A 13,408-nucleotide genomic window follows, 5' to 3' on the forward strand; every position below is an offset into this window, starting at 1 on the left:
AGTTGACAAAATGTTACAAAATTGGGTGTTTTAGCTACACATTTTTACAACTGGAGAATTCAAGAATTAGTGTTAATCATCCCTATAGCTATAATTTTTTGTCAAAGCCACATATGCCTCTGGACCTGAAAGTTGCATGTTCCAGTTCATGATAAAATACCAGCACAACTAATGACATTCCCATCAGCCTCAGCTGGTCTTTGTGATTAGTGCTAACTGGAAAATGTTAGCATGCTAAAGTGCAAAGTTAAGATAGTGAACATGTTTAACATTGTACCAGGTTAACATCATCAGCTTGTTAGCATTGTTATCATAAGCATGTTAGTATGCTGATATTTGCATTTAGCTCAAAGTTTAGCATCATAGAGTCTGGCTGTAGACTCTTAAGCCCTATTAGCATGGGCCCAGTATTACCAGAAGACTTAAGGAGATTTAGAAATCAAAGGAATAAAAGACACCTAAATCCAACCTCAAATCACAAAGACACCAGTTTGCACATGACTAAAATGATCGCGACTTCTGTGTTTGTTGATATGCTGTAGGTAATTTGGAATTACAGACATGGATTTTGTTTGTCTTTTAAGGTCCCCATTAGCTTCTGTATTAAACAGTAGCTACTCTTCCCGGGATCTCCATTATTTTCATTTACAATATTTCTTTAACAAGATTACATGAATACACATAACATAACATTCATACTCACAGTTTGACTAAACATCACAGACGACCTCCACAATCATTGCAGATGACTAGAGGGCCCAAGGTAGTCCCCTGCCAATATGGCTTTAATCCGTGTCTGAAATATCCAATTTCTGACTAAATAGTGCACTTTATTTACCCTACAAAATGTTGAGTGCATAAAATTCCACAATGGGAAGAAAACAGTAATCCATGGTGTGCATACATATTGGGTAAACTATTGAGTGTCTATTATAAAGGGAGTGAATGAGTGAACAATGGAGTGACAGCCATGGTCTCGTTATCGGATATTCAGAAGGAGAGGGAGAGAAGTCGTATGTTTGTGTCTTCCCCCTGTGGTTTGATCGTCTGATAATAGCCATGCAAACACCAGCGAAGGTCGTCCACCATTAGTGCTTAATGGATGGGAGTCATGCAGACAACAACGTGCATGAAGCTCAGGAGAAATCATTTTTCCTGAACATGAGATCGGCCAAGAGCCAGGAATTAATCAACAATGAAGAGTAAAGTCAATAAAGTAATACTGGATACATTATGCTGAGGAGATGATTTTAAAGCCAAGTCGTGAGGCAGATCTGGTTCCTCGATGACTCGGTGTATTAAATATCTCATAAAAAGGGAAAATGAAAGGGAGCAGATAAAAATGATGATTCAGAGATTATTAAAAAGTGCCTTTTTTTACACGTGATCCATGTCCCTTCTTGGCAAAAAGATTATTTTACTCCATGTTATTTGGGATATACTTAGGTTTTGATCTAATTAGTCAAATAAAAAACATACCATAGTTATGAGGCATTTGGAAAACATATCGTTAAATGTAACAGATCAAGATAGAGAGCTTTATTGTATAGTGTGGAGATTGTAAATTGTTTTTTCTTTTTTTTTCCTCAATAAAAGACATTGACATACACACATACCAGTATAGCAGTATATATATGTATACATGAATATATACACACATACACACGAACAAAATCTAAGTACAATGACATCCCAAGAGTAAATAAATACATTTTAAAAATGAACTGATTTAAAATTATAGAATTTTAAAATAATAAAATAATAAATAAATAAATACAATCTAAAAAATGAAATAAAAAAATGTTTGAAGATCATGTTATAGTGAAAGATGTCAGTTCATGTACACCTTATATTCATATAAAAATAAAAATAAAATTGTGAACCAGATTTGGAAGCTGCAGGGGTTAATTTATAGCATATGCCCCAATGCATCATCGTGTGGCCTTAGTCTGTCCTCCCTAGATAAAGCATGAACGCACCCCAGATGTTGGGGTGTTTTTTCTTACTATTTTCTTTCATTGTCCTTCTAAATTTCAGTTTTGTCCAACATCTATATCCGTTAATATCATTACATTCGAACAGTCACGAGAGTATGAAGGCATTCTGTAAGCCCGTGGCAAAACCAGGTTTGTATTTACTGTCTATCATATAGCGCTATGCTAATAGTTAATCCAGAGTAATCACGTTATGTATCGGTTACAGTGCCTGCTCCTAAGAAAACAGAAGCCTGGAAGCGACTGTTTTACATATTCAGGAGACTAAAGCTTGACAAATCACTATGTTCAGAGATTTAGCCCTCGTGACTGAAGAGGTCTTGAAGATAGACGATTATCTGAACTGTCGTCTGTGAGGCGTCGTGTGTTGGAAAGCTCCGGGAAGCTGTGAAGACGCCCCGTTGTGAGACATTATACCCTGATATGAACACACAGGAGTCTCTGTAGTTATTTCACTGTGTGCTTCTTCTCTTTGGGAAATTGATGTGGCCATAATTTAAAACATCCCCGACTACATTTGTGTTGCTACAGGTACCATCTCATTCAGCAAGGTCGAAAGGTCACAGACTTAATTGATCACTTATCAGAGGATCTTTTGAAAATGGCAGCGACTGAAAGCCATTTGTGATGGGAAATCCATTTTTAATTGGATTCATGCATCTGCTCTCCTTTGGAGGACTCGAGGAATCATTTTCTTGCCGAGCCAGGAGCCTTTTGTAAAGTCGACTTGGTCTTGTGCAGATTTACTGATATTTGCACAACACAGATTTCCTTTTTAGCAAAGTTATTTGCAGAAAAAGTCATTTATAGAACAGACGTTAACATTTACTGTTGCCCGCCCCTCAAGGGCAAACAGGTCATTTAGCTCTTCATGAAGAGAGGACACATTCAGACTCTCACATCTCAGATCTCTCTCTCTCTTTTACTCATTTGCCTTGGGGGATGAGGGCTTTCAAAAGTTCATGTGCTTCCTCTTCTCAGAAGGGGCCCACCTCGTTCCTCTGGACTAACCGAAGGCGACGAGCCATGACACTCTGGAGACAGCACAAAGGCATTGTGCTCCACTGAAATACTCTATAAAGACTAGCTCCTCCATAAATGCATCCTATTAGGCAGTTGTAGGTATGAATGTGTTTTATGCAACAGACTGTTAACAGACTGTTTGACCTACTAAAGATATAGTTTGGGAGATCCGCTTATTCGCTTTTTGCCAACAGTTAGATGAGGAGATCGATACAACTCTCTACAGATATGGTGACAACAATTTTCTAATTAAAAGGCCCAGACGCACCAAACCAACAACTATCAGCAACAAAGGCTGACTGCTGTGATCCCTCACATCACCTGCGTCTTGCACCTGAACACACAGCGAAGACTACAGCCAATGGCCAACTAGCAGGTATGTTCTGCATCAGCATGAGAGGAAATAACTCTCCATATCAGGAGGAGACGTAATCTGTATTCGTCATTCAAAAAGGGAAACCGGAAGATTGTCAGAACAGAGTCAATATTTGAGTTAGCTAGTAAACACATCAACAATACAATCCAATGTTGAAAGAACAAATCATATATACCGGGCGCTAGCAAACAATTACACAAACATCAGGAAAAGTTTCTGCTAAAGAGCTCAATGGCTAAAAAAAAAATGGTATCTTATATAACCCATCTGTTTCGATCTCATGTCCTCTTGACTTAAGCTTATTGTTTGCTTTCGTTTCTCTTCTTTTGCACTGAGCTGAACCACCAATTGGAGTAATTTCACTTCTCAGCAGGGCTTCGCCGTCAACATGCTGAATTGGGCAAACGAGGGCACACTGCAAAAGCCGGCAGCCCTTATGGCCCTGACACACAGTTGGTCAATGGTCTATTCGAGGCCACCGGTGAGCATCTGACGTCCTAGTTTTTGCTATGTATTCAACATTGTAAGCACTAGTCAGCTCTTGTCGTATTTTTTTTGGTTGATTCGGCATGATGAATCCGTATCGGAAATGGCAGGGCACATCAGCAAATGAAATCACTCTGATTGGCAGTTCAGGTCAAAAGAAGAAAAACAGAAGTGAAGAATGTAAACAAACAGCTTAATCTAAGAGGAAGTGAGATCAAAACAAACTTTTGCATTAGGTAAGATTATGTTTTTAGCCATTGAGTTCTTTTGCAGAAACAATTTATGACTGTTTTTGTTTCTTGCGCACAGTAAATATAATTTGTTCGTTCAACATTGGCTTGTGTTGTTAACGTGCTAACTGGTTAACGAGCATCTTCAATCCGTCTTGTCGGTCTTCCAGTTTTGCTTTTTGAATGACGAATACAGACTACCGCCACCTGCTGGTATGGAGAGTTACTTGTCTAACCCAGCCGGAGAACGTACATGCTAGTTGGCTGGAGTTTTTGTGATGTGCTTAAGTGCAGCTATTTGGCTGAGACAGACGATGTGAGGTGACGCAACAGTCATACTTCGTCGCCACTAGATCTTTGAAATTAGTTTGGTGTGTCTGATCCTCTATTGACAGGAAAAAAAAACAGAGGGCAATTAGTGCCAACAGTGCGGGACGTATAACAAAAACTAGGCCAACAGATGCTCACCGACGGCCGACTGTGAGATTATTACCATTAAAGAGCTGTATCGATCTTTTTATCTAACACATAGTAAAAAAGAGAATAACCGTTTTTTCTAAAATGCAAAATTATTCCATTAGTAGGTAAATCAGTCTGTTCACTGTTTCAGGAGGTCTGTTGCATCAACCCATTCCCCAAAACGACTCCTTTAATTATTCCACAGTTCCACATAATGCGGATATCAGCTTCTGTTGGCTTGGTGTAAACAGCGACATACTGTATGTGTGAAGTCCTGAGATGTTGAGGTGATGAGAGACTGTTGTGATGATTTCAATGCATCAAACTCGGCTGCCAAATTGTCTTCAATGAGCCACTCCTGACAATATCCTTTTCTAAATATTTCCTTTGTACATCCACGCGGCTCGACAGGCAGCGCTCCGTGACACATTATGAGATGGATGAGCCACAAGCTGTTCCCAGGTTGTATTGTTCCCCAGCCTGCCGCCACCTCTTCTAAAGTGCTCCAAAGCCTAATTCCTCTTCCAGGCCTGTGGGGATGGGGGGATGGGACCCTGCGCCCTCAGTCCAATCAGTCTCTCAGCAAGCACACAAAGGTCCTGCTGCTCCGACAACTGGAAACTTGGCTTGATGGCTAGGAGGGCATCGAGCTGGACTGGAGTCAATTGCATTTAATTTCAATCAGGAGATTCAGCTGGGCATCTTTTTCAGCCCAAATAATGAATAAATACATTACCCTTTTTATGTCTAATTTAATTTAAAACCTTGGCTAACTGGATAAGAGTTGGATGGGGATCAGGATTTTCACTGGAGTCCTTACTGGTGCTCAAAATTAGATGACGCCCTGCTTGATACATTCCTTCATCCACTCTGATTTGTCTCTCTCCCCTCTCCATCGTTGTCATTAACAGCAGGGTGGGAGTTTGTGATGTAGCTGAAGAAGCCTTGGGCCCACTGATCGAGCATAGAAACACCACTGATGGCAGGTTAATGTGATTTAAAGCAGGAGTACATAATTTTGAAAAATATGCTTTCTGGTTAAGAGTTCAATGAGAATATTAATATCACTTATGTGTCCATTGCAGTTGAAGCTACAGTGTTAGCTTAGTTTACTGCAAAGACTGGAAACAGCAGTGTGCAGTTAGTCTGGCTCTGTCGAAAAATGAAATAAAATCCACCTCTTAGCACCTATTAACGTAAAATCTTGTTTGTTTAATCCACATTAAAACTGAGGTGGAAAAACAACATTTATGGTTTTACACGAGATACTGCACTATTTCTTGGCTCTGAGCAATGTCTGGTTAATCTGCAGAGACACTAGAAAGTTGCTGCGCCTGAACAAGTAATAGTCTGGTACATAATCCCCTGTAAAATGCCAAATTATAGTTTAGTCTTAAATTTTTGTGTAGATTGAACAATTATCTGATTTAATAAGTGAGAGAACGAGTGGTTACAAAGGCCGACTGTTGCCTCACATCACCTGTGTCTTTGCCAAAAAGCTACACTTTAACACACTGCAAAAACTACTGCCAATGGTGAACTAGTTCATACATTCTGCACCTGTGTGAGAAAAAAATCTCCATCCATACCAGCAGGCGGCTGTGGTCTGTATTCATCATCTAAAAAGAAAATCTAGAAGACTGACAGGACAGATTCAAGATGCTAGTTAGCTGGTTAGCACCTTAGCAGCACAACCTGATGTTGAAATAAAAAAGTATATTCACAGTGTGCTAGCGAACAATAAGTTAATGGCTAATAGCTGTTTGTTCACTTTTCTCATTTCTGTTTCTCTGTTTTACCTGCTGAAACAGCTGACAGGGCTTGACAAGTGCTGACTAGTGCCAACAGTGCAGGACACACTAGCAAAAACAAGGCACGTTCGCCATTAGCCAGGCAAAGACCGACGACCGACCATTGCCTCTGTGCGTACGGGTCCTGAGAGGTGCTGGTAGATGGATTTTGTCACCTTTGACGGAGGCAGGCTTGCTGTTTTCTCATTTCTGGTCTTTATGCTAAGCTAACTAGCATCTGGATGTAGCTTAATGTTTAAAGGTATACTTGTAGGAATTGTCGATTACAGTTTGTAAGCAGTATCGCCAGATAAAGTGACAACAAATCTCAAATTCACTCACTCTGAAATTAGCTTTGTCTGTGTTTTACCTCCCTTTATTTGTAGGGGTTTGGGTTTTTTTGGGCCTTGTGTCTGCTATTTTCCTTCTGAATTTGTGCTGCTTACTGTCTGACACCTGGTTGCTACCTTTTTATAAAGTTGCAACCTCACCTGCACACTGTGCCACACACCCAACACAGAAAATAACAAAATGAGGAAATATAGGCAGAAGACGAAGTCTCGGCAGATAAATACACCGCACACTTGCAGCAGGTCTTAAGTGATTATTGAGAGGGATTATTTCCATATAAGTCTATACAATGTTCTTTCAGAAAAATGCAGAGTTTACTGGTCTATCAGTCTTCTCATTTCTTTGCCAGCAAGAAAATAAACATATTTCCTCAAAAAGTATTCCTTTAAAAACAGAATGATTTGCACCCCAACACTTCATCCGCCGCAGCTCAGACAACACGCCTGTTTTCAGATTTAAATAGATCACCAACAGCATTTCTTCTATACAAGTACATCACATCTTTTGTGCATGAAAAACCAACAGCACATGATCTTACGGTTTATCTAAAGAGGCTTAGTACAAACTGCATGTGCTTAATTGTTGAGCATGACGGCACAGAGCCCTTGTTTATGTGAACTTGGGATGTCTGTTCTCATTGGAGAAATGCCCCTGATCTGGAAGACAGAAGAAAAGGCCACCCACAGGGCAAGTAGCTGTCATCGTTGATTCACTGGGGGCTGAATTTAGTAAATTCTTAAGCAGCCTCTCTGAAGAGAAACCCACCTTCTGTGGAGAAACTCCACAAAAGAGACCTCTTACGTTCTCTGGGTGGGAGATTACTGGGAGGGCTGCTGCAATTATGCGTTCTCATGCTGAATGGAGTGGAGCGCAGAGTTGTAGCTAATCTGCAACTCAAACAAGAGTAAATCTAAGCTAATCAACGGTGAATCACAATGCCAGGCACAGGCAAAAACATAACAACTTGGGATGGGTGTGTGTGCTAGTGATTCATGCTATGCTTTTCAGCCGTGGTGAAATACGCCCTCAGGCAAGAAACAGCTTAGTCAAAGAGCCACTCATCACATTGGGAAGGAAAGAAACATACAGGAACGCAAACACAGGTAAAATGTTGAAATACAAAATTGCATTACGCTGGCAGAATATCAATCAGAGCCTGTCACAGCACTTGAGCCGCAGGAAAGACTTCATAATAAAGATGTCAGAAAACTGTCTGTACATAAACATAAGCACAGAAGTCCTTTGAGAAATCTAAATAAATGATTTCAGAGGTTGTAGTCTGTGCATGTTCCTGCAGAGATTGGCATGTTACTCAAGATCTGGCATCTTTGTTTGTTTTAAAGGAGGTGAAGATGCTGGCATGATGAACTCGCCCGCCACGAATCTGATAACCCTTTTGAAAGCAGTCTTATGAGTCACACCAAACTACTATTTGGGAGTAAATAACTCATTCAAGACCTGAGTGCTGCTCAGTAAAAGCCTGATTGTTCAGGTTTCAACAGTAGTACAAAGTGAGCGCTGTAATACTTTTTATACTCAAGGATTCAACAGTGCGAAAAATCTGCAGTAATCCTTCAGGATTTCTTATCTTAATACGGCAACTTAAGTTAATACAACACTTGTGATGTACAATCATGTCGAAGCATCTTTGTGATTAATAAAAGTGGGATTAATGGCTAAAAGGGAAGGAAGTTGCCCCTAATAATATTTATGTGGAAATGAAGACTCTGCCAATACAGCATACAATACAGCAACAAGTAAAGTGAATTTCTCAAAATCCATTTAAAATTGTAATCCTTAAGATTTTTACAATATTAATACCAATTTTTAAGGATTTATTTTTGTAATTATACAATACAGGATTGCATAATGAATGAACAGTAGTTTAAGTCCCCTCCACACTACACAGAGACAAAATGTATGATATACTGTATTAATATATATTTATATATATATATACACACATCTGTACAGCACTACAACTTTTTGCTGTCAGGTTGCACGGATCAACATTAATAGAAAGAAGTTTAGCCAAATAACTGTTCCTAGCATTCTCGCTGAGATTGTAGCAGTATGATTTTATCTCGTCTTGCTTTTGCATCTCCAGTTTGATGACTTATTTGTGTTGTTCACTGTGCCCCTCCCCCTAGCTACACACACACACAATCCACACACGTGACTGAAAAAGACCAATTTCCATGAAATCATTAGTTACCTCCCTATGAAATAGTTTGCACTGTTAGTGGCGGAGTCCGCCATTCTGGTGCTGGATTCAAATGACATGCACCTGAAATGAAAAGGAGAGAAGACAGTTTAGACTGGAAATATCCCTGCGTCAAAAGAACCCAAGGGTTTACATCACCTAATTCACGTAGTGCTGCAGGTACAGGATCGTAGGTGAAATGCCACCCAATAAGTCCAGGTTGAGTAATAATAATAATAACCCCACAAGTCTGAGAGCTTATTAGACGGTGGTTTACACTCCTTTGAGGCAGGAATTTACAACTCTAAAATCGTGCCAGCAATAATTCTCCCCTCCCACTAAATGCTTGTGAGGTAAACAACAGAATTAGCACAATGCTTGACTTTATACACTTCAGGGTATGGAATGTGCACATGCATGTATTTGATTAGTCTAAACAGTGTGTTGCTGGGTGACGTTGGATTACGCTGATGAGCCAGGATCAACATTTTTGCTTGACAACCCTGCATTGTTTGCTCTGGAGTCCTCTGCGTCATCCCCACCACCATCACCCCCACTACCCCCTCCTGCTGTGGCAATGAAATGGTCTCATTGAAATGAATGAGAAGGCTTTGTTTTTTAATGCAGCCCTATTGTTGGTCTAAATGTGGCTTGAGGTGCAAGAAGGGTGAGACAGGCCTGCGTCTGATGAGGAGGAGAGAGGGACGGCATTTCTCTTCAGGTTTTTAGATTGTTGACTAAAAATGAGGCTGAAATAATTTTGTCGCTGTTGTCTCATAAAACCTGATAAGCAACAAAATTTAGTAGATTCTAGCTGATCTCGTGTGCAAATTACTGCACATTTTCAAAAAAATGCCATGCATAGTTAAAATGAAAGATTTTTTTTCATTTTAACAGGTAAAATTTTAATTTGGAAAAAAAAAGAGAGCCATAAATGAAACTTGAAGATATATATATTTTTTTATTTCTGCAAACAATCAAAAATCAGAAATCAGAAATAAAGCAGAATGTAGAAATTTGTCAGAATGATTATGTGTGTATGTACTGCATATTTTTAAGCAATATTCCTCATGTAAAATGCAAATACAACCGATCAAAAACATGAGCTGATGCTGATAATGTGTCAGCGCTGTTAACTGTTGACAGAATATCAGGACAACCCAGTGCAGAATGAAGCCATTTTTTGGAAAACATAATTTGCCATGTTCCCGAGGGATCAGGCTGTTTTTCCTCCTCATCGTCTCCTCCTAACGTCACTCTGCAGCTGATGGGACCAGCCCCTTCTTGGCACCCTGGTGGTAATGACTCTCCAGCTTCCCTGTGAGAGAAAGGGGGGTGAAAGGGAAGGGTGGGAGGGGAGAGAAGAGGAAGGGATGAATCAAAACAGCATCAAAGGGACAGTGACCTTTCAGAGCGCTCAAGGCCTGCTGATTAGAGGCGGCCTCGGATAGACAGCAGAGAGAGAGAGAGAAAGGAGAGATGAGGTAAAAGGCCAATGAGATCCTTAATTCCACTGCAAAGAGCGATTAGACCACAGCCTTTGTTGGCAGCACAATAAGATGTCTTAAATCTCTTATATAGATTTACATTCAGTGTAATCCCATGGCAACAAAGACATACAAATGATGACGATATCTGCTGTTAATTAAAAACTGGCATGAACAGTAAATTGGCTGTCCTTTAACTTATGACCAATGTTATCACAAAATCTTGTGCAAATCTGTGAATACATTTGAACGTTAGCTGACTTCTTGTTATAGGCCTCTCCCATAACAAAACCCCCTTTTAGCCATTGGCATGAACACAAACACACACGACCTCCATGCCAAATTTCAGCCCTTAACCCTTTGTCGCTGCCAAAGGGTTAAGGCCAAATGTGGACCGGCCAACCAGCTGAGCCAGCTACAGGGCTGATGGTCACAGCTAAAAATGCAGACTTGTACTGAGCTAAAAGTAAATGCACAGTGTGATGTAATTAAGTTGTATGCATTAAATACATACAATAATACAACAGCATAATTCAGGCATGCAAAGCTGTCATTACACTCACACATGCAGTAATTAAGAGCCTCAAATGTTATTTGAAAAATACCAATGAGCAGAAACTGTTTGACTGTTGTGACTGTGGTAGACAGCATTGGTCAAAGGTAGCAGCAGCATAGAGGACATCAGCATAATCCCATGTAGATAGTACAGTGGATGGTAAACTGCTCTTTTTTTAAAGGAGACAAACGCTTGGGTATCTGTATAAAAATTTAATTTGAGTTTAAGGTTCTGAGAGAGATGTTCAGCCTCTGTTTTTGTTGGGCATTCTGCAATCTCACCAAATTTCTACAATGCTGTACTGCATCTATTCAATTGCCAGTAAGAGTATGTATCATAGTCGGGACATCAAAGCTCTGTGCTCTTGTTGAGTGTGTTGAAAGCATATACTTTATGTTGAGTATAGAACAGGCTACAAATTACTAAGAAGCCTGATTTGCAGTACAGAACATGACATATAAGATGGCATCATCTGCATAAAAATGCACACTGCAAGGTTTAGTTGGAAAATAGATATTAATTATGCATACATTAAAAAGCAGGGGGCCTAATATTGACATTTGTGGGACACCTTTAGCAACCAACTTGATTTAAAGCCACCGGCAACAACAGCCTCTAGCAGAAAGATGACTTGTACCAGGTGTAAATGGAAAAATCGAAACCAAAGGACAGTGCTATCAGTAGTAACTAATAAACATTACACTAAACAGTCGTTCCTCAGTGTACTCCACTGATGCATCCGAGGAATGTTAATGTCTGTGCATGTTTCTTGGCCTGCCAAGAATGTGAGCAGTCAAGGATTCTTTCATTAATCTCTTTGTTTTGATTTTGTAGCTGAGCCAGCAAACAGCACCTGCACAGACTTGCTGATTAGCAGACTGCCATAAAACAGTAGCCTCCATTGTTTTTAGAAACTCCACACTTTTAATTTATCGCTAACAGATTCATGTGAAGCTCAGAGGAGAATGTTTACAAAGACGAAAACAGCTGAGAATCTCAAAGAGGGATTTTATCAAGTTGCTATTTATATATATGCTTGTAGCTATGATGTGTAAACAAAACCTCTGCAGCCACTGACCGGAGCTGACCTCCTGATAAACTGTAACTGACACCTTTCTCTCTCAATACAGCATTCACAGCATCAATCAGATTTCAAATCCCCCCATTACAGCTCATTCTCAGAAACCATGCTCAGCTGCTTTGTCCTTTTCTGTGCAGAACAACCTCAGCTGGGTTTTGATAACCCGCGTTGACCCCATCCTTAACTGCAAGGCAAATAATAACCCTGTGTCTCTCTGCCAAACACAAGCCTCCTGCTTGTCAAACCACAGCATTAGCTGGCTGTTTTTTCCCCATGGCTGAGGCAGGGGGAAAAAATGATACAAGTGTGACAGACAGGGGTGGTGGTTGTCACTTGTGCTTTCTTTTCATGTTGTCACGTTATGGCTGAACTCTGTGGGTAGTAGCAGCATAAACAAGGTGTTTAGGAGAAGTGCTGTTTGCTCACCATTTCCAAGCCTGTCTGAATGGCTGTCAGTGTTTGTCTGTTCTGCCAGGAGCGAGTGCTGCTTAAGCATGGAAACACCTCTGGATTTTTTTTTGAGTGATTGCTGCCAAACGGTTATCCAGGATTGCTTTAATGATGAATAAACAGATATGCATTTTTCCTGATTCTTTTTGGGTGTTGTAAGAGTGAGAGCTGGAGTCAGTATTGTGGAAAATTGGCTGAGGCAGTTTTTTTTTTACCTGTCATGACATTATGTGTAATGTTGTGTATGAGCATATATGAATACAAACTGATTATAAGTCAAAGCAAGCAATCGCGAAATACACATTTAACAGTTATACTGTGTGTTATGCTATGTTAGTTGCTCATTGACCAGTGTAAACAAAAATGTGTATATTTACATGCATAATATAGTCATTTTTTGTGCTTATTCCAAAAATGACAATATTCCTACTAAGCTGTTTACAAGGATAATGATTCCATTACATGCAGCTATGCATACTCCGATTAAAGTGCCCTAAAATGTTGTTTATAGTGTGTATAATATAAAGAAGTAGAACATCATTTTTCTTCTTTGCATCAAAATGGCATTTTTTTGGACTCCCTCTTTCCTTCTTTCACATAAAAAAAGCACAGTGGAGACGTCAGATAGGTTGTACCACTACAACTATATATCTTTAACATTACAGTTACAGATGAAAATGACAACAGAAATAAACAAGTTTGATGATTTCACATATCTCCGCAATACAAAACAATTGCCAGTTTATACCCACAAGTGTTAACACAACGTGTCAGTGATTTGGTCTATATACCACACAAAAATGTTCAATGTTTTAAAAGATATGCAATATACACTTAAATTAGGAAAATGTGTATTTCCTGACACATTAGCTGCAAAAATGATCTCTAGTGCTCTATTAGGAAAGGACCCATTCATTAAATT

The 13,408-nt window shown here is 39.7% G+C and overlaps 1 protein-coding gene across 1 annotated transcript in view; it reads right to left on the bottom strand.

Moving 5' to 3' along the window:
- Positions 1-9,853: 9,853 nt before the first annotated feature.
- The window catches only part of trip4 (thyroid hormone receptor interactor 4), a 102,382-nt gene continuing 98,827 nt past the window's right edge, over positions 9,854-13,408 (bottom strand). The window contains exon 13 of the mRNA XM_042486641.1: positions 9,854-10,230. Coding sequence (XP_042342575.1) covers positions 10,166-10,230 — 65 coding nt within the window. The 3' untranslated portion in view covers positions 9,854-10,165. The remainder of the gene's footprint in view (positions 10,231-13,408) is intronic.

This window comes from Plectropomus leopardus, chromosome 1, assembly GCF_008729295.1.
Source record: "Plectropomus leopardus isolate mb chromosome 1, YSFRI_Pleo_2.0, whole genome shotgun sequence".
Lineage (NCBI taxonomy): Eukaryota > Metazoa > Chordata > Actinopteri > Perciformes > Serranidae > Plectropomus > Plectropomus leopardus.